The following is a 27,794-nucleotide window of genomic DNA, read 5'->3' as shown; positions in this document are numbered from 1 at the left end:
CAACCTCCTATTTATCGAGGGCTTACTGTATACCAAGACCTGGGCTAGGAGCTTTATTTGCATGAAGCTGTTTGATTCTCCCCACAACCCTATGAAGTGGGTCCTGCTGATATGCCCACTTTATGGAGGAGGAAACTGAGGCTCAGGGATGTGGGGTGTCTTGCTCAAGATCACATAGCCAAGAAGTAGCAGACCTGGGATTGGAAGCCAGGCAGTGAAGCTCCAGAGTCCACACTCCCGACTGCTCTGCTCTGTTGCTTCCCCTGGGAGGTGACCCTGTCTGCCTTACCCCGGGCAGAGGATGCCTCCTTCCATCTCCCCCTTCTTTTTCTCTCCGCCTTTCTCTCCGTCCCCCATTCTTCCCATGAACCCTCACTGAACCACCTTCTGTCCAACCTATTTTCCTCAGCTCTCCTGTCGGGCTGGGCCTGGAGAGGAGACGGGACAGGCGGAGCCCTGGGCCCTGCCTTCCCAAATGCTCCGCCCTCTTCCTGGCCTGGATGAGGAGCCGAGTCCTCCCCCTCCCACACACAGGAGGAGCTGGGGCCGGTGTCGGGGCTCCGACTCAATGGCTGAGAGCCAAGAAACAGGCCACGGTGGGAGGAACAGAGCCATGGCCTCATCTGGATTTAGGATGGGGGAAGCCTGGGCAGGTGGCCCCAGGTGAGCAAAAGTGCAGAGGTAGGAATAGGGATCGTGAGCAGGGAGGGGCAGAGGAGCCAAGTGGGGACCGCCTGAAAATGCTGCCCTGTGCCCAGGGCCTGGCTCTGTCTGGGGACATCTCTGCTCTCTCCCCAGCCTGGCTTCCCCTCAAAGATGAGCCCGGCACAGGTGGGCTCAAGAACAGGGTGGGGAGGAGAGGTGGCGGCAGTGCGGGGTCTCCCGGGGAGGGGAAGTTTCAGCGTGCCCTTGCTGGGTCCTCACCAAGAATTTCACCCTCTGCACCTCCAGCTCTCCCCAGAATTCCAGGCCCCCGCCCCTGGCTTCCTCCTTCTTTGGAGGGGGTGGAGGAGGGGCTTCTGTCTTCTTGGGGGGCTCTGGTGGGGGCTCGGGGACTTCTTCCTTCTCCCCATTCTCGGCACTGCAGGGCAGGACACAGACAGAGTGAGGAGGTGCCTGGGCAATGCATTCATTCACTCATTCATTCATTCATTCAAAGCCAAGCACTGGGGGCCACCCCACGCCTGGCCTAGGTCTAGATGGTGTTGGGGACACAGTGATGAGACAATCTCAGGCCCTGTCCCCATGGGGCTCCATCCAATGGGGTACAGACCTGCTACCAGGCACTGGCAGCCCAGAGTGCCAGGGCTAGGAGGGGGGAAGCTCAGGGGGTGTGGGAGCCCGGAGGAGACACCGCTTCAACTTGGGGGTGATGTTGAAGATGAAGATGAAGACGAAGCTTGGGGGACAGTGTTCCGGGGAGGGAACAGCCCATACAAAGGCTTGGGGGAAGACAGGAGCATTCATCTCTCTACTGCCTGTCACGGAGCCCCTCCTCTGGGCCTGGGCCTGGGTTGGATGATGCCGAGGACACATGGTGACCAGGATAGCCTCAGGTCCTGACCTCAGGAGGCTCCCAGTCCAAGAGGGAGGCAGTGATAAGGGCTGGGCCCCTTGGACCCCAAGGCCACTCACTCAGCTTTCTCAGGCTCGGGCTCCGGCTCTGGTTCTGCAGGCAGTTCCTCTTCCTCTCCATCCACCTGGCGGCAGAGCAAGCATCAGGGCGAGACCCACGCCCAGCGCTCCTCAGTGCCGACCCTCCTGCTCCTCTCTGTGTCCCCTTCCGGTCATTTCCTCTGGGCAATCTAAGTTCTACTCTCCCCCCACCAGAAGAAAGAGGGATTATGCTTCTCATTTTAGAGAGGGGAAACTGAGGCTCAGAGAGGTGGAGAACTGGGCCCAAAGCACTGTGCACGGTCAGGCTGTCTCCCAGTGGAGCTCTTCTCCCTCGGCTTCCCATCACCTTGACAACTGCACTCCCATGGCACTCATCCCGCCAAGGGATGAGGATGCTTTAGGGGTCTCGTCCCTCATCCTGTGGGCTGCTCAACTCCCCACAACCATCTGTCTCTCTGAGGGTCTTTTCCAGCGTCCCTGACGCTATCCGGGGTCTTTTTAGATTTTCATCCCCTTTCCCCTCTAATTTGGTCTCTGCCTCCAGATCTGCTTTTCCTCTGTCTCTCCCAGAAACACGACCTTTTTCACTTAAAGCCTCTCTCTAGGTCGCCATTGCTGAGTCCATTTCTCTCTGAGTGTCTCTCTGCTTTCTCTGTCTCTGTGTGCGTCTCTCTGGAGCCTATCTGCTTGCCTCTTTCTCAGACTCCCCGCCTTTTCTCTCTCTCCTCTGCGCATCTCCACCCACCTGTCTCTCAGAGTCTCTCTTCCCCTCTCTTCCCCCCACCTACCCCCAATCTCTCCAAAACCCCCAAGCCCCCGCCTACGCTCTCACCCCCAGCTTCCTCTTGAGAATGGGGGAGCCCTCGGGCGTGGGTGGCTCCGCCGGCGTTGTGTCACCCATGTCCCCGAGGCCGCCGGCCCCTTCGGGCCGGAAGGGGCCCCCCTCGGCCACGGCCACAGCCCCGTCGGGGCCTCCCGGCCCGGCCTCGTGCACTGCCACCTCCTCGTCGCCCGCGCCCTCCGCGGCGTCGCCTGCGCCCTCGCCCGCGCCCTCGCCGTCCACGTCGCCCCCGGGCCCGGCCGGCTGCTCGCCGTGCACCTCGTCGCTCGTGGGGTCGGGCATGCCGGCCAGGAGCTCCGTCACCGTCACCTTCTTGGCTCCCTCCACCAGGCCGCCGCCGAAGAGCGAGCCCCAGAGCAGGCGCAGCGCGCCCGCCGCCGCCCCCGCGCCCGCCGCGCCCGCGCGCGCCATCGCCGCCCAGAGCAGCGCCGCCACCGCCGTGGCCGCCTCGCGCGCCGTGAGCCGCCGCAGCCGCCGCACGCGCCGCCGCAGGCTCCGGTAGCTGAGGCCCCGCAGGGCGCGCGCCGCCGCCGCCGCCAGGCCGGCCGTGACGCCCGCCGCCGCCGAGCCCGCCGCGCCCTCGGGCCCCGCCGCGCCCTCCTCCGCGCCCTCCGCGCCCGCCTCGGCCGCGCCCTCGTCCTCGTCCCCCTCGGGCTCGCCGTCGGGCTCCGAGATCTGCGCGGCGATCTGCATCTCGAAGATCGTGTCCTCGCAGAAGCTCACGAACAGCTCCATCTTCTCCGACTCGCCGCCCTCGTTCACCACGTCGAAGATGAACTGGCGCTTCGACTCCTTCACCTGCGGGGCGACCGAGGGGCGCGAGGGCGACTTGCGACAGCAGCCAAGGCGGCTGCACGTGCTTACCGCGGCAGCCGCTGCTCTCAACGCGCGGTTGTTATTTTTAGTGTTAATGGCAAACCTAGACAGCGCTCGCTGCAGGTGCTGTTGCGAGAACTTCCATCAGGCCAGGCCCTGTACCAAGCATTTTACATAGATGGTCTCATTTACTCCCCGCCAACAATCCTAGAGGGAGGGGCTCTTATGCCCATTTCACAGACGAGGAAATGGAGGCCCGGAAGGTCCCATGCCCAGGGTGGCGCAGATGAGAGGTAGCAGACGTAGGATTCGAAATCCCAACAAGCTGGCTCCAGAATGGATGTTTCTAGCTCCTTTGAGAGACAGAGCATAGTGGCTGAGGGCAGAAGTTCTCCTGCCAGCCAGCCTGCCTGGGTTTGGATCCTGATTCTGCCACTGAGTAGCTGGGTAATTTAGACGTAACCCTCTGGGCCTGAGTTTCCCCCTCTGTAAATTGGGGGATAATACTAAGACTGATGTTATAGGGTTGGTGTGAGGATTAAACGAGTTAATAGGTGCTGAGGGGTTAGAATAGCGCCTGGAGCCTAATAAATGCCCTACTGGGGTCGCTATTATTACATGGCTGTGTGCATGCTCCAAGTCCACGCCGGCTTACATGGACTCTTGACCGGCAGGGGAGGGTGCGAGTGGGAAGGGGTGAGCAGGCAGAAGGGCGTGTTTGGAGGAATAACACTAGGGGAAGAAGAGTGTGCACGCGGGGAGCACGTGAGGTGGGGGGGTGGAGCTCCCACAGCAAGCACAAGTGTGTGAAGGGCCTGTGGTGGGCCTGGGCTTCCGGCACGTGCAGGGTGCGGCAGACGTCCTGGGGGCAAGGAGGACGACTGCAACCACTTTTATGCCAGATTGGCGGGCTGAGTATGCGGTGGTGCCCCAAGGGAAACAGGTGAGTGTGCAAAGTCTTGAGGGTCCTGTGGAGCATGTGAGGGGGCTGATGTGCAAGAGCCTTGCGAGAAGGCAGCAGGGGCTATGGGAGGAATCGGGCGTGAGGAGGGTGTGGCGGCGTGGGAGGGTGTGGGCAGTGTGCACCCATGTGGGGCTCAGTGTGCACGGTGGACGTCGGCCCACGGGGCAGGCAGGCAAGGGCCTGGGGCCAAAATGGAGGGCACTGTTAATGCGGGGGGGGGGGTCCATCATACACAGGGTCAGTGGATGTGAGGTAGGCATGAGCGTGCAAGTGGATGCGGGAGTCAGTGTGAGAGGGCCTGGCCCGTGAGGACAGGGCTGAGTGTGGGACGTGAGCCAGGTGTCCCTGAGCAGGAGACACGTGGGGCCCAGTCGTTGAAGAGGTGATGGGAGTGCAAGCCTCAGGGGCCACAGTGTGAGATGGGAAGGAGTGTGCAAGAGCATGTGGGAGGAGTGTGCAGGTGCCTGGGGCATCTGAGGAACAAAAAGGAAGTGTGAACACGAGGGGCACGCAAGGGGGGGCAGGCTGGGCACGCAGCGTGAGTGTGAGCAGGAGGGCGGCCGGGGCCGCAGGGGCAGGGCTGGGGGCCGAGCGTGTGTGGGGGCCATGTGGGAGTGCAAGAGAATGGTGGATGGGAACCACATGCGAGCTAAGTGTGTCAGGTGGGCTGGGGGCACGCCAGGGCCACGTGAGTGTACTCCTGGGGCAAGTGGATGTGTAAGGGGCATTCAGCCATGTGGGCCGGGTCCATGAGGGGCTGAGACAGGGCACATCAGGCCAGGGGGACGACCTGGCCCCCAGGGACACGTGGGGCCTCTGGTGTGAGTTTGAGAGGGTGGGCCAAGTGTGCATGGGTGAGCAGGGGTGTGCCAGGGCTTCCGTGAGGGCAGCTGGGAGGTGAATGAGTGAGAGGTGGACAAGAATACGATGTGCCAGGGCTGCGTCCTCAGGGGCAGTGTGCAACAGGTGTGCACCCACATGTGGGCCCAGAATAAGTAGGATGGGCATTGCGTGCCAGGACCCCAGAGGGCATTTGGGGGCATACGCAGTGACTGTGAGGTATGGGCCAGCATACCAGAGCATCCCAGAGGCCCCCAAAGTGAGTGTGCAAAAGACTGGGCACGGGTAGGCCAGGGCCAAGAGAGGGCACACCACGAGTTGCTGGGAAGGTGAGCAGAGGTGTACAACCATGTGGATTCCAGTGCTCGAGGGTGTGGGTGCGGTTGTATCAGAACTAGAAGGGCATGCCAGAGCTCCCAGGGTGAGTGTGCAAGAGGTAGGAGTGCAGTGCCAGCAGCCACAGTGAGGGCACACCAGTCCTGCTGCATGTATAAGGAGCCAAGTCTGCAGGAGGTATGCATGGGAGAGCCAGATGTGCAACGGCACAACAGGGCCCATAAAATATGCAGAAGGGTGGTCATGGGCTTGCACAAGCAAAGCGAGGGCCCACCAGGGTCTGCAGAGCAGATGCGCAAAGCATGCACACCCCCATGTGGGGTCCAAGCATGCGAGGAGCATGCCCCAAAGCCCTGGGAGGCGCGCGTGCCCGTGCGCAGGTCCGCCGACCTGGGGCATCTCCCACTGGGTGCGGTTGGTCTCCGAGATCTCGAAGTAGATGCGCTCGATGCGGCGCGAAGCGCCCATGATCTCGATGCGGCCCAGGTAGGGCCGGAAATACTCCAGGATGCTCTCGGCCAGCTCCAGGAAGTTGCGCAGGCGCGGGTCGTGCGGCACGTGCTCCGACAGGTTGGTCAGCAGCACCGCCACGTTGAAGCCGATGTCGCGGGCTGGCTCCTGGAAGCGGTTGGCGAACTCCTCAAAGTCGATCATCTCGTTCTCATCCGCCTCGGAGCACGACAGCAGGAACTGGATTTCTGGACCGGTGAACTGCTTCTGGCTGTCCATGGCCTGGGGGGTGGGCAGGGATAGACAGGGGAGGTCAGAGGGCTGGCCTGGGGACCCTCGATGCTCTTCTTAAAATAACTGTGGACTTTTCATAGAGGCAGAAAAGTCCACAATCATACAACCAGCACCCAAGGCTGACACCCAGCAGGTTGGCACTGGTAAGGCTGTACCAGCCAATAAAATACTGAAATGCTGCATTTCAATAAAGCTGAGCCGCCATCCACGGTAAGACACACTCCATTTTCAGAGATGGTGAGACGTGAATTGATGAGAGTTGGCACCTAGGTAGCAACTGGTAGAGAGATGTTGCCCCAAGCTCTCCACGTACCATCCTGCGTGCCCCTGCAGGCCGGCTCTCCACCCATCCTCCCCACTCGATGGCACCTGTGGTCTGCGCCAGAGGCTGTCTCAGCCCTCTGGCTTCAGGTGGGGTCCATTCAGTTGGGGTCAGGGAGCAGGAGGAGAATGGGGCAGTGGCATTTCTCCCCCAGCTTCCTCCCTCTGCTGGTGGAGTCCCTCACTCAAAGGTCAATCCTGCAGCCCTGCCCTCACAGCTCCTTCCGTCTCCCAGTTAGGTACTTCTCTTTCCTCTAGGCCCCCCCCAAGGCTGGGCCCTGACTCATACATGCTGCCACCTCCACCCCTTCCCCAAGGCCCTTTGCCTCCGTCCCCATTTCTAGCAACTAAATGATTGACACTTGACACAGTGGAGGCTTCTTGAAACAAAGAGTCATGTGCCCATCACCCCAGAATTAACAAATGCTCATGGTGACTTTTTTTTTTTGCAGGGAAAGATTTGCCCTGAGCTAACATCTGTTGGCAATCTTCCTCTTTTTTTTTTCTCTCCCCAAAGCCCCAGTGCATGGTTGTACATCCTAGTTGTAAGTCCTTCTAGTTCTTCTATGTGAGCGGCTACCACAGCATGACGACTGACAGATGGGTGGTGTGGTTCCGCGACCGGGAAACAAACCCAGGCTGCCAAAGCAGTGAGAGCACCGAACTTGTAACCACTAGGCCATCAGGGCTGGCTCGACATTTTTTTTTCAAATACCTTTTTTTTTAAGAACTAAAACTTTACAGGTGTGAGTGGAGGCCTCCCTGCACCCTTCTCTTGCCTCATCCCCCAACCCTTCCCCAAGGTAACCGCTATCCAGAAGTTGGCATATCCTTCGAAATATGTGTCAATGCTTCTACTACCCATATCCCATCATTTTCTCACAAAAAGTATATAGTATCCTGTGCATTTTTTGATTTAAAGAATTGCTGTTACAATCACGTCATTTGAAACTGGCTTTTTTTCACTCAACTGTGTGTTTTCAAGATCTATCCATGTTGCTGTATAGATCAAATGAATTCCTTTTCACTGCTGTGTAGTATTCCTGTTTTATAAATATAAGACTCTATCTATTCTCCTGATGATGGAAATTTAGGTTTTTTCCAGTTTTTGGCTTTGCAGACAACACTTTCCTGGAACATTCTTGTGCTGATCTCCCGGGAACTTTTTGCAAGAGGTTCCCTAGGGCAGTTTTTGAAATGTTTTGACCTCACCCATAGTAAGAATACATTTTACGATGTGACTCAAAAAAAAAAAAAAAGATTTCGTGACACAGAGCTGACTTTTGCTATGCAACACACTCTGCAATGCTGTAGTCTCTTTTATTTTTAAAGATGCTGGTCATGACTTAATTAATTTCGTGACCTACAGATGGGTTGCAACCTGCACTTTGAGAAATGCTGCTTGGGGGTATGAACAGAAGCGAAATTCTCTGGCTCTAAAAAGTGCTTTGTAGCCAAGAACTTTGCAAAATGCTTTCTAAATGAGTAACGTGCTTTGCAAGTCATGAAGGGCTCTAGAAACCACAGAGTGTGGAGACATAATCACACAGGAACTCCTCACCTTCTACCCTCACTCCACCGACTTGCCTTCTCCCCTTATGATGTAGTGTGACACTGCCCCTCTTAAAAGTGCCCCCCCTCTTCCTTAAGGGCCTGGGACTCCATCCCTTCCATTCAGTCCTGGACTCTGCTCTCGGGATTTGCTGCTTTCTCTTTGTCATCATCCATTAGCCCACCCCCTTCTTTGGAAATACCTTCTTCTCTGACTGTTGTCAGTTTCCCTTCCAGACCTCTAAAGCTTGGGGGGGTGGGTTCCAGGCTTGCAATTTGCACCCCTTTCTTGAGATATACACTCTTCATGGAGATATCATTGAGGCCCAAAGCTCTGAATGTCATCCCAAAGCAACGATCAGCAAGTCTACATCTCAGCCCTCACTGCTCCCAGAAGCCAGACACTTTCAGCCGAAGCCCAATCTGACGTGTCTTTGTGGCTCTCTACCCCAAATTGGGAATGGCCAAAACTGAACTCTTAATTTCAGAACCTCTCCTCCCACAGTCTTACCCATCTCAGGAATAGCATCACCACCCACCCACCCAGGTGCTTAAGCTAAAATCTTTGAGTCATCCTTGATTCTTCTCTTTTATCTCTACCCACACCCGATCCATCAGCAAATCTGTCAGCTCTGCTTTCAACAGATCTAGGTGTGTAGGTACACACTTCTGCCCCCTCTGTGGCCCCCACCCTGGTTTTGTTCCCCATTGTCTCCCATTGGACCACCACAGCAACCTCCTCCCTGGTCTCCTTGCTCCTCGTCTGTCCCCACACACAGCTGGAGGGACCCTGTAAACATCTGAGTCAGGCCACATCCTTCCCTTGCTCAGTATCCTCCTTGGCTCCATCTCATTCAGGTTAAAAGTCAAAGTCCTCCCTGTAGTCAACCAGGCCCTGCACGCCTGCCCCCCTCACCTCTCAGACTTTGTTGCTTCCTCTCTCCTCCTCAGCAGCCCTCTCCAGCCACAATGGCTTCCTCTGCATCCCTCTCGTTCCCACCTGTCGGCATTTGCACTCGCCGTCCCCTTGGCCTGGAATTCCACAACCTCCCCCACCTGCACATGGTACCTTTCAGCTCTCGGCTTCAGTGTCCTCTTCTAGAAAGGCCTTCCCTGACCACCCAGCATACAGGGCTTACTCCACCAATGCTCTCTCGCACGCCACCCTGCTCATTTCCTTCAGACCACAGATTATAAACTGAAATTATTTTGGTTATTTACTTATTTTCCTCTGCCCCTCCCCACTGGGCTGGCTATCTCTCTGAGGGTGGGATCTGTGTTGCTTGCTACTTCACACAGTAGGTGCTCAATACATATTTGTCAAATGAATTCAGCATCTTGAGAACTGAGAAGAGTTTTTAACTCTGTTACAACTTTTGAAAATTAAAAAGTTCTCTAAAAAAAATCCTGAACTTGGCCGGCCCCCTGGCTTAGCAGTTAAGTGCACGTGCTCCGCTGCTGGTGGCCCGGGTTCGGATCCCGGGCGCGCAGCAATGCACCACTTGTCCGGCCATGCTGAGACCACGTCCCACATGCAGCAACTAGAAGGATGTGCAGCTATGACATGCAACTACCTACTGGGGCTTTGGGGGGAAAATAAATAAATAAATAAAATTATTAAAAAAAAAAAAAGTTCTCTAAAAAATTCCTGAACTTGTCTTTTAAGCCACAAAGAAACTGAAAAGTATGGTGTAAAATACAAGATTTGTAAGGAGTCTGGGAAACTATATGATGTTTTGTGTTTGGGAAACCATATGAGGTTTGGTAGATGGTCAAACATTCAGACATGAGGGTGTTGCCATTCTGCCGTCTCTAACGAGCTAACATGGGCGTTGCACATCAGTGGCTGCTGGCGTCACAAAAGGAAAGAACTTGGGACAGGCTGTGCCTTCTGATGGATGTGCGCACCAGAAAGGAAGGTGCTGGCAAGAAGCTAAAACCAAAACCCCAAATCTGTATCTAATTGAGCTTCTTGACCTCGGTCCCAGTTTACAGGAAGCACAGGGGACAGAGGAACACGTTAAATGACACCACAAGGATGCACCAGCCAGACCCGGGCTGCGGAAACTCTACAGAGAGGACCGAGCCATCCATGAGAGCCACGAGCCACAGGTGGATGCTGAGCTCTTGAATCATGGCTGCTGCAAATGGAGATGTGCGACGGTGTAAGATACAACCTCGATTTTGAAGACTTAAGTATGAAAAAAAGAATGTAAAATATCTAATAATTGTTTATGTTGATTACACGTGGAAAGCACATTTTGGATCTACTAGGTTAAGTAAAAGCCAGCCCTGGTGGTCTGATGGTGGTTAAGATTTGGCGCTTTCACCGCCACGGCCTGGGTTCGTTTCCTGGTCAGGGAACCACATCACTCGCCTGTCTGTCAGGTTGTCATACTGTGGCCGCTGCGTGTTGCTTTGATGCTGGAAGCTCTGCCACCGTGTTTCACATACCAGCAGGGTCACCCATGGTGGACAGGTTTCAGTGGAGCTTCCAGACTGAGACAGGCTAGGAAGAAGGACCTGGCCCCCACTTCTGAAAAAATTGGCTATGAAAACTCTACCAATAGCAGCAGAGCATTGTCTGATAGAGCGCCAGAGGTGACAGGATGGTGCAAATAGACCAGGCAGGCAGGAATCTATTCTGCTGTACACAGGGTCACCAGGAGTCAGAATTGACTCGATAGCACTAACAACAAAGGTTAAATAAAACACATCATTAAGAATAACTTCATGGGCCGGCCCCGTGGCTTGGCGGTTGAGTGCGCGTGCTCCGCTGCTGGCGGCCCGGGTTTGGATCCCGGGCGCACACCAACACACCGCTTCTCCGGCCATGCTGGGGCAGCGTCCCACATGTAGCGACTAGAGGGATATGCAGCTATGACATACAACTGTCTACTGGGGCTTTGGGGGAAAAAAAAATAAATAATAAATAAACAAAAAAAAGAATAACTTCACATTTCTTTTTACTTTTTTTTAAAGTGTGGGTACTAGGAAATTTTAAATTATACATCGTATTTCTATCAGGCAGAGCTGCCCAGACTGACAACCCAGGTCTCCAGCATATAAACTACAAGGAAAAGGAAAAGTGATGGATGGGCAGCAGTAGACAAAAGGAGGCTTAAAGAAATATCAACCGATTGCTGTGAGTGGGCTTTGTTTGGATCCTGGCTCAAAAACACTGCAAAAACTTGTATGTGATATTTACGAGATTTGGAAATTTGAACACTGACTAGATGTTTGCTACTTTAAGGAATAGTGGATATTTCTCATTTTGTTTTTATTGTTTTGCTTTTGGTTAGGCATCATAATGACACCGTGGCTTGTTAAATAAAAGGAAAGCCTTTTAAGACCATATATTGTACAATTCCATGTATATCAAGTGTCCAGAATAGGCAAATCTATAGAGGCAGAGAGTAGATTAGTGGTTGCCAGGGGCCTGGTGAGGGAAATGGGAAGTAATTGCTAATGAGTACAGGGTTTCTTTTTGGGGGTGACTAAAATGTTCTAAAATTAGATTGTAGTGATGGTTGCACAATTCTGTGAACTAAAAACCTATTGAATTGTACATTTTAGATGGGTGACTTTCAGGGTATGCGAATTATATCTCAACAAAGATGTCTTTAAAAGGAAGTATTTTAATTTAAAGATACATACAAAAATATTTTCAAATAAAAAAATAAAGAAAATCTCAAAACGATACTGACCAAGACTAAATTAGGAGCCTGAAATGTGTCTTCAACCACCAGAAAGGGCTTTCCAAAATGTACTGATGTTTTGGAATCTGCAAAGTACTTATTAATGGAGATGTGCTTTGCAGACTGTCGAGAATTCTGTCAACCATGAAGAACTTGGGAAACTCTGAAACAATGCTATATATTTTTAATGCAGATTTACATACGAACGGAAATGCAGAAATAAACCTCTGGAGAGATGTACACCAAGTGGATAGCAGTGACAGCCTTTGGAGAGGTGGGATGAGAACAGGATTGGGGGTGGGGGCCAAAAGTGGCCTCAAGCATAGCTGTACTGATCCACATTTCTTTACAAGAGGAATGTATTCCTGTATTTCCTATTTTGTTAAAAATTAATAAAATATTTTAAATAAGTTTTCTACATAAAAATCAAGTATTCTTCATGGCCAAAAGAAAACACCATAAACAAAGTCAAAAAACAAATGATGAACTAGGAAAAACAAGTGCAACTCCTATCACCAACAAAGTTATAATCAGCCTAATATATAAAGAGCTCCTAGAAATCAAGAAGAAAAATACCAACATCCCAATAGAAAAATGAGCCAAGGACATAGTCAGTTCACTGAACAAGTAATACAAAAGCAATAACATGAAAAGATGCTTGACTGCACTCATAACAGGAGAAATGTGAATTAAAACTGCACTGTAAAGCCATTTTTACCTATCAGATTGGCAAAAATCCAAATATTTGACAATGCAGTCTGGTGGCAAGGCTGTGGGGAAACAGGTGCTCTCACATGTTGCTAATGAGAGGGAAAAATGGAGGGCAAAATCTGTCCAAATGACAAATGCATTTACTCTTTAACTGAGCAATTTCACTTTTGGAAGCTTATCCTTCAATATGACTGCATATACAGAATGACGCATGTACAAGGGTAATCATTGTAGCCAGCATTGTTAGCAGCCCACATGGAGCCTTCCTCGGCACACTTACTTCCATCTGCTGGAAATCTGCAGTACCAATTTACAATATCTGTGCTATAAACTGCACCTTTGTACAGTGCACAACTTGCACAACTATCCACGGCAGCCCTGACTACAGCATGCGTTATAAAAGCAAAAGCAAAGACAATCAAATAAACCATAATATATGTACTAAGTGGGATATTGGGCACCTGTAAAAAAATAATGAGGACACTCCCTGTCTCTCCAGAATATATGGTTAGGTGATACAGACTAGTGTATGTAGTTCATTACCTATTATGTAAGGAAGGAGGAAAATAACAGTGTCTGAAAAAAAATGATGGAAAAATACAAAAGAAACTAATACTTACAGTGGTGGGAGTGGGGGAAGGGCAGGTTGAGAAAGGGGTGGGGGTGAGACTTCTCACTTCATACCTTGTTATATGCTACTTTTTAATCGTGTGAATGTATTATTTATTCAAAAAAGAAACTCAATGCACTTTTAAAGTTACAGGTTGTAACTTTGTGAAACAGAGATGTTGAGCTACAAAATGCTGTGTACGCGACATCAAATCTTGTGATTTGTGAAGCCCTGAAGAGTCAGGAGCGATCTTTAGCTATATTTAAAAACTTCATCTTATAACTGAAAGTTTGTACCCTTTTACCCACCTTTCTCTATTCCCCCGTCTCCCAGCCCCTGGCAACCACTCACTTTTCTACTCTCTGTTTCTATGATTTGGCTTTTTTAGAATCCACAGATAAGTGAGATCATGCAGCATCTGTCTTTCTCTGGCTGGCTGATTTCATACTGCCCTCCAGGTTCACCCATGTTGTTGCAAATCACAGGATTTCCCTTTTTTAAAAGGCTGACTAACATTCCATTGTTATATATATACACCACATCTTCTTCACCCATTCCTCCACTGACACTCAGGTGGTTTCCATACCTTGGCTGTTGTGAATAACGCTGCAATGAACATGGGAGTGCAGATATCTCTTTGAGATAATAGTTTCATTTCCTTTGGACATATACCCAGAAGTGAGATTGCTGGATCGTATGGTAGTTCTATTTTTAATTTCTTGAGGAACCTCCATACTGTTTTCCAAAGTGGCTGCACCAGTTTGCACTCCCACCAGCAGTGGACAAAGGTTCCCTTTTCTGCACATCCGCACCAACACTTGTTATTTCCTGTCTTTTTGATGATAGCCATCCTAACAGGTGTGAGGGGATATCTCATTGTGGTTTTGATTTGCATTTCCCTGATGATTAGAGATGTCAAGCATCTTTTCATGTATCTGTTGATTATTTGTATGTCTTCTTTGGAAAAATGTCTATTCAGGTCCTCTGCCCATTTTTAAATTGGGTTATTGGTTTTATTGCTTTTGAGTTGTATGAATTCCTTGTATATTTTGGATATTAACCCCTTATCAGATACGCAGTTTGCAAGTATTTTCTCCCATTCATTAGGCTGCCTTTTCATTTTGTTGATGGCTTCTTCTGCTGAGCAGAATCACTTCTAAATTAGGAATGCTGTGCACTTCCACTCTTGCAGAGTGCTTTTCGGTTGTCTTACAGCCCCACTGAGACTGTCTCCCTAAACCCGCCAGTGCTGGGAGTAGGGTGGGGACGCCCAGCCAGGGCCTGGCACCCAGGAGGTGCTCACTGACCATTTACTGGACTAGATTGATGGGTGAATCCGGAGGCAGTGTACTCTGGAGCCAGACTGCCTGAGTTCTTTATTTGTTTGTTTATTTATTTATTTATTTTGTGTGTGTATGTGTGAGGAAGACCGGCTCTGAGCTAACATCTATTGCCAATCCTCCTCCTTTTTTTCCCCAAAGCCCCAGTAGATAGTTTTACGTCATAGTTGCACATCCTTTTAGTTGCTGTATGTGGGACGCAGCCTCAGCATGGCCGGAGAAGCGGTGCGTCGGTGCGCGCCCAGGATCCGAACCCCGGCCGCCAGTATCGGAACGCGCGCACTTAACCGCTAAGCCACGGGGCCGGCCCCTGGACTGCCTGAGTTCTAATCCCAGCTTTGTCACTTAGCTGTGTGACCTTGAGCATGTCACTTCACCTCCCCTTGCCTCAGTTTCCACTTCTGTAAAATGGGAATAAAAAACAGTCCTTACCACCTAGGGTTGCTGTAAGGATTCAATGAACCAGTTCATTTACACACAGGACCTGGCACAGAGGGAGAATACGATAAACGTTAGCTCTTCTTCCCGAAGGTGGAGAGCGCGGGCCAGCAATGTTTAAGAGGCTGTGAGGGATTGGCAGGGAAGGTGGGGGTCCCGGGAGTGTGTGGCTCAGATGCCCAGGGGAGCAGGCATTGCTGGGGGAGGAAATGGCCGAGTGTGGCAAATGCTGCCAAGATGACAAGTCAGAGGAGAGATTCGGGGGTTAAGAAGTCTCTGATGATCTTGCTGGGGGGAGTTTCAGAAGAGTGACAGGGACAGAAGCCCTGAGTCAGGGAAGGAGTAGGAGGTGAGAAGGGAGTGAGTGAGGGTAGACAGCTCTTGGGAGGCATGGCTGAGGAGGGGGGAGAGGTGCAGGAAGGCTCCTCGGAGGACGGCTGGGAGGTATGGGCACTTTATTTTTAACACAGGAGCCCCTGAGCTTCTTAAGTGCTGATGCACAGTAGCGACTGCCACCCCTAGAATAAAATAAGAAGCCCCAAGTCTACACTGATGTAGATACATAAGTGGATGAATGAGTAAACAAATGGAAGAGAGAGGAAAAACTCTTTCCTTACAGTCAAATGAGAATTGATCAATGTAAAGGGTATGGTCAAATGAGAAACTCACCATTTGTCAATTACCATAGTGATAACTGTTTCAGGCAAGAATCGTCAATGGATGCTAACCCTAGAGGGTGAGCAGGATATTCAGAGTCTCAAAGCACGTCCTCACAATATATGGAAGGGAATGGTAGTATGTTTACAGTGGAGACCCTGGTCAACTCCACCGTAACCACGGGAGCCACATTAACATCCACAGCAATGGGGAGGACCAACATCACGTGCCTCCTGATATGACGCACTGAGAAGGACACGTCACCTCCATGATATTCCTGGCAAAGATATGTCGAATCCTGAGGCAAATTCAGACAAACCCACACCGAGGGCCATTCTATCAAACAACTGACCTTTTCAAAAATGTCAAGGTCATGAAAGACAGACAGACCAAGGGAATCGTTTGGGATTGAAGGAGGCTAAAGAGACTGCATGCCTAAATGCGATCCCTGATCCTGGATTGGATCCTTGACGGGGAAAAGAATTTCTTCCACGAGTGACAATTGAATAAGGTCTATAGACAGCTGCATTGTGTCAATGTTAATTTCCCGATTTGCCTAATTGTTCTGTGGTCATGTAAGAGAATGCACTTGTTCTTAGACATACATGCTGAAGTATTTAGGGGTAAAGGGAACTCGTGATAGAGCAAAAGTGGTAAAAAGTTAACATCTGGGCAATCTGGGTGAAGGGTATGCAGAAACTCTATGTACTGTTCTGGCAACTTGTCCATTAGCCTGAAGTTATTTCAAAAAAAAAAAGTTAACAAAACAGTGATGGAAATGATCTGGCAGTAATAAGAGTGGTTAATATCTGGAGTGCTCCTGTGTGCCAGGCACTGTCTACTGTCACAGCCGTCCTGGGAGATAGTTAATGTCATTGTCCTAGCCCATTCCACAGAGGAGGAAAATGAGGCTCAGAGCAGACAAGTGACTTACCTGGGGTTACACAGGAAGAAATGGCTGAGATGGAGTGGAAGGGTGGACAGAGGCAGATGAGTGGGCTCTGGATAAAGCTGGTTTCTGCATTTCCCTCCTAACAGCCTCATTATTTAGACTTGCAATGGTCATTAGTGACTGTCTCCCTCATTAGACTATGAGCCTCATGAAGGCAGGGCTGTGTCTGTCTCGGTCATTGCTGTGTCCATGGAACCAGCACAGGGCCCAGCACAGAGGAGAAAGCCAGTAGATGTTTACCAACTGAATAACTGATCTCTATTTATAATGAGGATAATATTATGACTATTAATAATGATAATAGAAATAATGGTTCTCATCTGTGTTAATGCCTTTCATCTTCAAAACAACCAAGGACTGTTTTATCCCATTTTACAGATAAAGAAACTGAGGCTCGCAGAGAAGTCTCTTGCCCAAGGCAGGCAGCCAGGAAGGGCACCACTGGCCCTTGGCACCCCCACCCATCTGCCTTCCAGCACCCACCTTCTGGAAGTCCTTCTTGGAGATGAGGCCACGGGGATCAGTGACATAGTCCTGGAAGGCCTCAGAGCCCACGATGTCCTTGAGCTTCAGGAACATGTCAAAGAACTTGAGAATCATCTCCACGTTGGATGAGGATTCCACGAGCATGTCCACCATCTGCCGGGCAATCATGCCGTTCACCACGTTCCCTGCGGGCGGCCCCAGGTCAGTGCAGCCCAGCAGAGCCTCCTTTCTGGAGCCCCACCCGGCTTGGCTCTCTCTCCAGTTCAGGAGCCACAAGGATCCACCACGCTGGTGGAAGCTTCTTGGACCAGTTCCCAGGTCTCCACTCTAAGGGCATGGGTCACTTGCTGATCTGCATCAGCATCATGTGAACCTGGCTGATCCTGTCTTTATCCACCTCCTCTGATAGCTGGGGGAGTCATCAATAAAGAGGACAATGGCATAAGCCAGCCACCATGCCCAGTGCTGCTCTGGCATGGTCTCATCCTTATAGGGGAGGTGAATTACTATCTGTTTTTACAGAAGAAACTGAGGCTCAGAGCAAGTCACACACTCAGGGTTACTTAGCCAGTAAGGGGGTGAGGAGGACTTGAACCCTGAGCTACATGACCTCAGAGCTCACACTCCTAAGCCTTCCACTAGCCCACAGAGGCCAAGGAGGTCCACAGACGAGTGGAGCAGGCCAAAGGGTAAGACAGCAGGGAGAGGTGGAGACTGTGGCAAACTGGGCTCCCACACCCCTCGAAAGCAAACTGGCTCCAGCTTCCTTTACACCTTTCAATTTTAATATAATTTCAAATTTACATGAAACTTGCAAGAATAGTGCAAGGAACCCTCATATATTCCAGATTCACCAATTGTTTATATTTTGCCACATCTGCTTTATAATTTCCCTCCCCACAGATATTTCTTCCCTGAACCACTTGAGAGTAAGTGGCAGACATGAGGTCTTTTTAGCCCTAAACATTTCACTATATCTGTCCTAAAAGAAAGGACATTCTTTTACATAATCATAGCACAGTCATCAAAATCAGGAGATTTAACAATGATATAATTCAGTTATTTAATCCAGGCCAGCTGATTTTTGCCATGTAAGAATGTGGATCCAGGGTCACCACATCTTTCAATTTTTCAAGAAAAGCTGGAAATCTGATGTTAAAAGGGAAGCTTCTGATTTTTAAAAGCAAAGGACTAGTTACAAAAAAATCGAAACACTGTAGGAAGATTATTCATTGCAACATTGTCTGTAATAGCAAAACATTTTTTAAAACCTTTGAATGTCCATCGATAGGGGTGTGGTTAAATGAATCCCTGTATACCCACACAGTGGAGTTCTATGCAGCCATATAAAAGAATGAGGACACTCTCATGAACCTCCATAGAAAAAAATCTGTCTATTAGTTAAATTGTTTTATTAATCAGAAATAAATTATAGTTGTTTTAAGTCACTAAATTGTGGGTATATTTGTTAGGCAGCAAAAGCTAACTGATACATTTAGCAAATCGATAAGTACATAAGTAAAAAGAGTGTCCAGGCCACCCATCTTATTATTTCTCTGAGGATTCAGTAAACTACTATATGTCCAGGCACATAATAGCACTCAGTAAGTGTTTGCTGGGCCTGTTACTGTGACTTTGACCCGGACATGATGTCAGATGGGGTGGAAGGTTAGGGTCTCCTGGGCCTCAGAGGGCCATTCTGAGGCTTGTCTGCACCTTTGTACCCTCCCTATACCCTCACCCGCTGGGCATTTACCTTCTAGTAGTGACAGCAACATCACCACCATGTCCTTCTGCAGATCCAGCAACTCCTTCAACAGCTCGATCTGGCTCGAGTCCTAGAGACCCCCCATCCCAGCTATGTGAGCGCTGGTCTCTGCAGAGACGCCTCCCCCACTCCAGTAGCTTCCATCCTTCCTCACCTGCCCAGCAGGGCCTAAGACCCCTTTGTTCTCCCCTCTTACCTCCGAGGGGACCCCAGTCCAGACATGTTCCTCGGAAGCAAGGGAAGGGGCAGAGAGACAAGATTGTGGGAGTGAGTTGGCACTTTGGGGGAAGCAGGCCCTACAGGTGATGTGTGGGGGCAAGGGCTGGCAGACGAGAAGGATTGGGAGGAGGAGGGGGCTCGGAGTCCTTGGGGCCAAGAGAGACAGAGACAGACAGGGGCAAATACTTGGGATAGAGACACAGATCTGGGAAGGGAGAGAGCTCAGCACTGCACCTGGCCTATGGTGGGTGCTTGACACGTGTTTGTTGAATGAATGTGTGATGGAAAAGGTGGGACTCTGAGTTCAGGAAAAAGGCTGGAGGACACAGCCAAGTGTTTTCTGGTAAGCCATTTAGGAAGAATGTGGGGACACATTCCCCTGTCACAGTGCCTCATGTAGAATCCACAGAAGTCTCCAAAATGGTCAAAGTTCTGCCTCATGATCCTTATTTGTATTAGGTTGAGCTATAAAATTCCAATATTCCACCATTTTTCACCCACAAAGTGGTAATTTCATATGGTTCTACCTAATAAAATGGAGGAGGGGGAAGGATGCTAGACAAATGGGATGTAAGGCTCCTTCTACCCCAATGCTAGTTCAAGAGTCACTGATTCTAATCCTAACACATTTCCACACTTCCAAAGCTCCACATTTTGACTCTAAGATTCCAAAATTCCAGGATCTCAAGATCCTAAGATGGGCGGGTGCCTGTGGTGTGCACCGTGATCCACCTCCTGGCTTCTCTTAATTCCACTCTCAAGAGTGCCTGGGGCTAACCCCACCTTCCTGGTCCTAGAGGTGGGTATATAACCAGGTCTGGCCAATCAGAGCTTTCTCTCCTCTGTCCACGGTGATTGGTTCAGGGATGGGCATGTGACCCAATTGTCCAATCAGAGAGAATCTAAGGTCTTCCTGGAGCTCCCATGAAAGGGGGTTCTCTTCCCTCTGGAGCTGTTAGTGGGGTGCATGGAACCCTGGGGCGCCAGTTTTCCAGCTTGTAGGGAGAGCCTGCTAGAGAATGAAGCCAGAGAGGAGAGGGACATTTCTGCGACATCACTCTAGGCCCCGGATCTGTGATGTGAACTGATAAATTCTTTTTCTTTTCGTAAGCCACCACTTTGCATCGGATTTCTAGCCTTTGTAACCTATCCATAGACCATAGCTGATGAATTAACACTGCAGGATTTGCAACACTAAGGTACAAACATTCTCTAGAATTTTAAGATTACGCCAACAGCCTGACTTCAACTGCACTGACACTGAGGAATTGCATTCTTAAGTTCAACTCCTTTCAAAAGTCAGATAATACCAGACAGAGTTACTGCCAGCCCCTGGGACCTTTGAGTAAATTAGAAAAAGGCTTCCCTTCCTCAGGACTCGTCCTGTTGGGAAACTGTAATATACAGGACGCTTTACTGCCATCTGCTGGAAAACTGTTGTAATAAATACACCGACATTTGTATGATATCTTAAGAATTGAGCCCTGGTGCAGTGTGTGGCAGCCTTGAATATGTTTACTAGACAGAAGCAGAACAAATGGATAAGGTGTTCGTGAGACACTGACAAGAATGCAGAGGGGCGGGGGTGGTGGGGAAAAGGGGAGCACGAAGATTCTCGAGATGGGAGATGGGGCTCGGCAGGGACCTTACATCACGGATGCCCGGGATGGGCGTCATCTGCCGCACGCAGAATAAAAAAGCAAGACACTCGTTCAGCCCCAGGCCCTGATCTACAAGCCGGCCCCCATCCTATCCCCAGGGCTGTCTGAATCTGAGATGACCTCATCAGAGAGAAAAGAACACCAACCAATCATAGAGGAGCTCAGGGCTAGGGGGCGGGGCCCAAACGTCAGACCAATGGACGTGCGGATGGGAAACCAGCCGATTGGCGGTGGCAGAGGAGGAGGCGGGGTCAGTCAGAGAGCCAATCAGGAAAGAAGATGGATTTGGACACGGGGAGGGAACCGATCTGGAACTTGCCCGGAGCTCGTGGGTGAGAAATTGACCGAGGGGGGCAAGACTTGGAAACGCGCCCCTTGGGGGATGCCCGGAAGCAGTTGCAGGAAGACAGAGGGGCCCGAACCTGAGCGAGCTTCATCATCATGTGGGCAAACACGTGCAGGAAGCCCACCACGGCGTCCCAGAGGCGGCTGTGCGCCAGGCTCTGCTGGTTCCCGGTGCAGGGGCCCTGGGGGCGGAGGGCTGCGTGAGCGCCGGGCACGGCGCGGACGCGGGACCGCCCCGCCCGCCCCATCCCCGCCGGCGGGCCCTACCTGGATGTACTCGGTGAGGCTGTTGAACACCTGTTTAGCCACCGACATGGCCTTGGAAAAGTTCCTCTTGCCCTGCTCCTCAATGACATCCTTGCCGGAGTAGTACCAGTAGAAGTCGCTGATGGACTCCTGGGGGCCGACAGGGTGTGAGGGGGTGCCGGGGCCACGCAGCCCCCGACCCAGGTCACTCCTGGACGGCCGCCCATCCTCACCTGCAGCCGCAGGAGGTAGTCCACCGTGCAGATGATGATGTTAATAGTGGTCGTGTTCCCTGTCTGTGTCCGTAGGTAGTTCTGGAAATCTAGGGAGACGAAAAGTCATTCATTCATTGACAGTCTGTCGTGTGCTAGGGGAGGTGGACAGTGGGTCATTTATTCATTTATGCAATAAGTTTATTGAGTGCCTACTGTATGCCAGAAGGCATATAATCATTAATTTATATAATAACTCGTTATCAATTATCTACTGCGTCAGAGGAAGATGGAGATCATTTATTCATTTACGTAATAAGTATTTATTGAGGGTCTACTACATGCCAGATGTGGTGGAGGGTCAATTATTTATTCATTCACTTTTTTCCAAAATATGTTTCTCGAGCTACATGTTTCATTGACCTACAATGTAGCAGGAGAAAATGGAGATTCAGTTCTCCATTTGTTTCCAAAAATTTTTATTGAATTCCTACTATGTGCTGGGGGAGATGGAAGATTATTTATTTATTCATTTATCCAACAGATATCTATTGAGCACCTACCAAAAGCCAGAGGAGATAAGCATCTGTCATTTATGGGTTCATTTATTCAATATATATTTATCGAGCATATACTTTATGCTCTTGGGAGATGGAGACTGGCCACTTATTCTTTGGTACTACAAATTTATCGAGCATTTACTATCTGCCAGGCACTGTTCTGGGTCCTGGGGATACAGCAGTAAAGGTAAACAAAGTCCCTGCCCTTGTGAAGTTTATATTCTTGTGTGGTAATTTTTCAGTCTTTTCTAACTGTAACCTACAGTAGAAAATCCATTTTACTTTGAGACCTGGTGCACGCATGTAATCTGGAATTATACGTACCTGAAACAGCAGTGTCACATCCCCTAACTATGTGCCCTGCATTCTGGTATTTTCCATCCTGTACTAGTCTAGTTAGCTACAAAAGAATTCTGATCTCAACCCACTAAATTTGTAGTCCTCAGCCTCTCTCTTGGCTGCACATTAGCATCACTTGGAGACTTTTAAAAATCCCAGTGCTGAAGCCCCATGCAAGACCAATTAAATTAGAATCTCTAGGGGTGAAACCCGGGCTTAAGTGTCTTTTAAAGCACAGGATGAGAACCTCTGTGATAAACTGAGTCACAACCCTCTGCTGAGTTGGTTCCCACCAGTATTTGAAAACCATTGTTCTCTGGCAGAAAGTTGGTAACTGTTCGAGCTGAGTGATGGGGACTTGGGGAGTTACTAGACCATTCTCTCTACTTCAGTGTGTCGTTGAGAAGTTCTAGAATACTACTACTACTACTACTACTACTACTACTACTAAAACACGTCATGGGTGGCAGGGGTGGCGCTGGTGAATACTGGGCAGGAATGATCAGAGTTGGGGGGGAAGCTAGGGGGCTGGGGCTGCCCAGAGGAGATACCTGACCCAGCCTAGGTGGTCAGAGAAGGCTCCCTGGAGGAGGAGACCTCTGAGCTGTGACCTGAAAGATAAGTAGGAATTGGCTGCGTGAATTCCCAGCTGTGTGACCTCAGGCAAGTTACTGAACTTCTCTGTGTAGCACAGACTGTGCCTCAGTTCCCCCAGATGTAACATGGTGGTCACAACAGACTCTACTTTCTGGAGCTCTTGTGAGGTTTTAATGCTTTAATATGCATAAAGGATTTGGGCCAGCAACTGGGATATCAATAAACCTCTTAAAGGGCCTTAAAGAGAGAGCTGAGGTTAAGAGCTGCACTTCGGAGCAGTGGTTCTCAAAGTGTGGCCCCCGAGCAACGGCAGCAGCATCTCCTGGGAACGTGTTAGAAATGTACATACCTGGGCTCCACCCCAGAACTACTAATTCAGAAATTCTGGGGTGGGGGCCCAGAAGTCTGTATTTTAACAAGGCCTCCAGGTGATTCTTAGGCATACTTAAGTTTAAGAACCACCTCTGTAGACACATTTGCCAAATGACCCATTCATCAAATTATCAAGACAACAAAGAAGGGCTTCAGTTAAGTCTTTTGAATGTTGACAGCAGTGTCACGTTGCATAAGATGGCTTTCACAGCCCTGGAAAGTTTTTGTTTCCTCCAAAGTTTTACTTTCCACCTGACATCCCTATAGCCATTTCACAATCGCTCTATCAGGGTGAATGTCCATTTTGCCTGGTTTCACATTACAGACGAAGAGTATACTCACATATTAGAGATTTTATAAGCAAATGTACAGGTTTTCTCATCAATCCTGTTTTCTAACTCCTTTGTGTTAATTTAAATCAGACCATATGCCTAAATGGTTACATATACAGCTCCTCCCACCTGTAAAGGACTCTGTTAGCTGAAGACACTGTCATCGACATGTGCAAATAAACAAGAGACAAACCTTTGCTTTGAATGGCACTAAATACTCAAGACATGCAAGGCATGTGAGATTTGAAAGATATTTCAAATGTTTATTTGATTGGGCTGGTTAGTGAATCCATGAATTTAGGCAGAGGACTGGACTGCCAATTGGTGGGGAGAGAGAAATCCCACCCATAAGAACATTCTCATTTCTAAAAAGTAATAGACCCAGAAAATAAAGTTCATTTAAAACCCCAAAGACTGATTCTACCTTAGTTAAAATTAAAGAAAGGAAACCCTAGTCATGTGGCACAAAGGTATTTAATAAACTTTGAAGAAAAACTAGTTATGGACATAAGAGCTTTTGAGAATGCAAAGCAATGGATCATGCTTTATCCTTTGTTGAAAAGCAAAGAGTGAAGATTAAAGATATTTATTAATCAGTTACCTTAAAGAACACTAGCCAAGTGGGGTGCAGCTTCTATGGAATTAGATGTATAATTGCTTCCATTCTCGTCATACAGCTTAATTTCTGGGCAGTCTGTGGTTTCATAATCACCTGCTAAGTGTTACAACCACAACCTCAAGACTGTACATGTTTGTTATAGGAAACGGCATTTGGTAGAATGTTCGTTGTACAGCATTTTGGCTGTCCCTTTCATGTCGCAAGCTACTTGTGCTACTCAGGCTTATATTTGCTCACCAACGGATGTAATTAACTTGCATGTCATCCTTGATCTGGTTCAATCGCCTGAACCAAAACAAAAGCTGCGAAAACTCTGGTTTAAGTTAGGAAAGAATCTGTAGGCCTTCCTCCTGGCAAAGCATTTTATAAGCAAGATTCATAAGGGATTCGAATAGACTCGTTTAAAAATGTCACGTGATTTTTTTTCCTCTACGGAACCAAACCATGGAAATCTGCCACATTTACTGAACTTTGGCAGCTGCTGCAAAATGCCAGTGGAAAAATGGCATGTGGCTAATTGCTCATTTGGGCAAATCGATTCTTGGCCAGATGGGTTTTTGGCAGATCGCTTTTGGGCTGTGTGCATGCGTCTGCTGTGCACGCATGGGGAATTGGGGCATTGGACTGGCCAGGGGCGGTGAAAGGAAGGAAAGTGGCTAGATTCCAGAAATTCAAGAGAGACTTAGTAAGGTGGGTGGACACGGCTTGATGGTGGCTGAAAGTCAAGGATGAAGGGCAATGGGGTCGAGGGCAAGGCCAGGATGGGTGGTGAGGCGTCACTGATAAGCAGAGGAGGAGACTGGAGATTAACTCAGGCAACCCTTCCAGACTGACCCAAACCTCGGCCTCCTCTCCACCCGCCCCTCCTCCTCACCATTATTGTGCCCCTCGCAGAGCAGTTGCAGGAATCGGAACAGATCTTGGGTGAATTCATCATCTGCCATGACCTTCTCTCCTGGGTGGAAGAGGGGGCAGGGCCCAGAAGGGCTCAGATGTGCCAACACACAGCACACGCATGCACACGGCCCATGCACACTGCACCCTCATGCACAGGGCATAGGGGCGCTGGGAGGGGCAGCCACCACTTCAAAGACACTGTGAGGGCCACAAGCATCCATGACACCAGGGGGGTCCCGACCTCCGAGTCCATGGAGACCTGAGGGGCCCTGAGTCATGAGGCTGGGGCCTCAAGGGTCTTTCTACAACATCAGTATCCTCGTGATGTCCCCATTTATGTGACGTCCGGGAGTGTCTGCCGACCCAGCAGAGGTTCAGGGCCGTGGAGGTTAATGGATTATGGGGTTGGGGCCGCTTTCACGCAAAGGCTCTGAGCAGGAAGGGATTGGGCTGAGGATGGGATTGAAAGCCAGTCAAGTGGCTCAGATGCCTTGAAAGCAGCCAATCTAGGAGAAGCAGAGCGGGGGGCGTGTAAACATGGGCCAATCAGAATGCGCCTCTGAAAGAAGCCAATCACGGTGGGCTGTAGGGGCGGGAAGAGAGGTGAATGGGCCAACCAGAGCAAGCGCAGAGGCATGCAGACCAATCAGAGTGGAGCTGGAGCAACCAATCCGGTTGGTGCATGGGCACCGCAGACCCCCACCAGTGTGGGATCCCGGCGCAGAGAGCTGGGTCGGTGGGAGTGGGGTCACCCCACCCCGGGACTGCGAATCTGGGTCTGGAAGTGCCAGAACATCCAGCTGGAAAGGGATCTGCGCCATCTTCGCTAGCTTTTACTTTACACATGGGGAAACTGAGGCTTCCGGAAAGTGAGACTTGTTCATAGTCCCAGGTGGTGTTGGTGGCTAATCTGGGACCCGCATCCTGGTCTCTGGACCTCTGACCTCAGACTTGCCGCGGGCATGGTGCCCCCACGGAAGGGTCCCTGCCTCCCCGGCTGTCCCAGATCCTCAGCCCCCAGGTGGAGGGCGGTTGGGGGTTAGAAGGGAAGGGGTGGCAGTCGCACAGCAAGGGGTTACAGGCGGGGAATTACCGTTCTGGCGGTTGATGACTGGGGCAGCCACAGGATGGGAGGAGGAAGCAGGAGAAAAGAGGGAACAAGAGAGACCGAAGGAGACAGAGAGACAGACACAGAAAAACACACACGGTGAGACGGTCAGGGATGAAGACATAGACACACAGAGAGAAACAACCCAGAGAGAGAGAGTGGTAAAGAGCAAGGAAGAGATTGGGAAATGAGGGTAAAAGCGGAGGGAAAAAAGAAGAGGGGAGAGAGCGAGAGAGATGGACAGGTAGAGGTGAGAGGCAGGAGGCGGGGTCAGGGCAGAAAGGTTAGATACGTCACAACACGGCAAAGAAGGGAGTCGATTAACCGGGATTAGGGACATTAATGAGGGAACACCAACCAGGACGGGAGGTCGGGGGCACGTTCAGGGCGGGCTTCATGTGGTGATGGGCAGGAGAACCCAGACAGAAGGACACCCAGGGGTGGGGACCATGGTGGGGCAGGACTGGGGACCACTGCAGGGGGGAATCTGGGGATGCTCTTGGGGAGGGGGAGCCTTGGAGGAAGGGAGCGCTGGGCAGCATGGGGGTGGAGGCGGATCCCGAAGGAAGAGGATGTCCTGGGGAGAGGGACGCCCAGAAGAGGGCCTCACCGGTTCCGTCCTCGTTCACCATGCCCAGCCCCTCTGCCTTGTTCTGTCTCTCAAAGGCATTGAGATCCAGGACGCTGAGGGGAAGAAAGGAAAGCCTCAGAGGGATAGAGCAAGTCAGCCGACAGCAAGAGAGAAGAAAGGCAGACAGGAGTAGAGTCATATTACTAGGGTCATGGGAGCCCCTATTCCCTGCTGCTGGGTGCCCCTTGGATTCTCAACAACCTTCCTGTCCCAGCTGTCTGGATCCATAACACAATTCATTCTCTCTCTCTCTTTTTTTTTTTTTTTTGGTGAGGAAGATAAGCCCTGAGCTAACATCCTCTTTTTGCTGAGGAAGACTGGCCCTGGGCTAAAATCTGTGCCCATCTTCCTCTACTTTATAGGGGACGCTGCCACAGCATGGCTCGGCAAGCCGTGCGTAGGTCTGTGCCCGGGATCTGAACCCGCGAACCCTGGGCCGCTGCAGCAGAGCATGTGCACTTAACCGCTATGCCACCGGGCAGCCCCACACAACTCATTTGCAAAGCCTGTGGCACGTTGCCTCCCTTATTGTTCCATGTGAATTCTTATAATATAAACTCCCTGTTATGTGAGCTGGTCTGAGTGGGTCTCTGTTCCCAGAACCAAGGCAGTAGAACCGGAACCGGAAGTGGTACCACGAGTAGGGGCTCAGCCAGACCAAACAGTTTCACTGAAAGATGTTCACGAGAGCCTACCTGCAAGTTTGCATCAGCGCCTGGATGCTCTGGAAGAAGCCAACTTCCTTCTTGTCCTTCAGATAATCCAGCATTTTCTGCAAAGGGGGCAGGAGGGGAGGGGGAACTGGGAGTCACGCAGGAACCTCCTGCCCCTCTCAGCCCTCCTCCCAGGTCCCTTCGCCTGTTACCTGCTGAACGTCAGCATTGCCTCCATTTAGGATGGAGATGCCCAGCTTTAGGGTGGAGGACACCATGGCACCCGTCTCTCCTGGAGGGGGCGGGGGCAAAA

General features: G+C 50.5%; 1 protein-coding gene across 1 annotated transcript in view; it reads right to left on the bottom strand.

Annotated features, from left to right (window-relative positions):
* The window catches only part of RYR1 (ryanodine receptor 1), a 110,169-nt gene that overhangs the window by 10,206 nt on the left and 72,169 nt on the right, over positions 1-27,794 (bottom strand). Inside the window, exons 79-92 of the mRNA XM_058531057.1 lie at positions 27,694-27,773; positions 27,524-27,600; positions 26,808-26,881; positions 26,183-26,200; positions 25,067-25,147; positions 21,395-21,483; positions 21,183-21,311; positions 20,993-21,097; positions 18,679-18,760; positions 16,920-17,107; positions 5,805-6,146; positions 2,450-3,256; positions 1,636-1,700; positions 925-1,081 (exon numbers count right to left, since the gene is read on the bottom strand). Coding sequence (XP_058387040.1) covers positions 925-1,081; positions 1,636-1,700; positions 2,450-3,256; positions 5,805-6,146; positions 16,920-17,107; positions 18,679-18,760; positions 20,993-21,097; positions 21,183-21,311; positions 21,395-21,483; positions 25,067-25,147; positions 26,183-26,200; positions 26,808-26,881; positions 27,524-27,600; positions 27,694-27,773 — 2,294 coding nt within the window. The remainder of the gene's footprint in view (positions 1-924; positions 1,082-1,635; positions 1,701-2,449; positions 3,257-5,804; positions 6,147-16,919; positions 17,108-18,678; positions 18,761-20,992; positions 21,098-21,182; positions 21,312-21,394; positions 21,484-25,066; positions 25,148-26,182; positions 26,201-26,807; positions 26,882-27,523; positions 27,601-27,693; positions 27,774-27,794) is intronic.

Source organism: Diceros bicornis, chromosome 34 (assembly GCF_020826845.1).
Source record: "Diceros bicornis minor isolate mBicDic1 chromosome 34, mDicBic1.mat.cur, whole genome shotgun sequence".
NCBI lineage: Eukaryota > Metazoa > Chordata > Mammalia > Perissodactyla > Rhinocerotidae > Diceros > Diceros bicornis.
The sequence above is the reverse complement of the archived record's forward strand: the minus strand, read 5'-3'. Positions and strand labels throughout refer to the sequence as shown.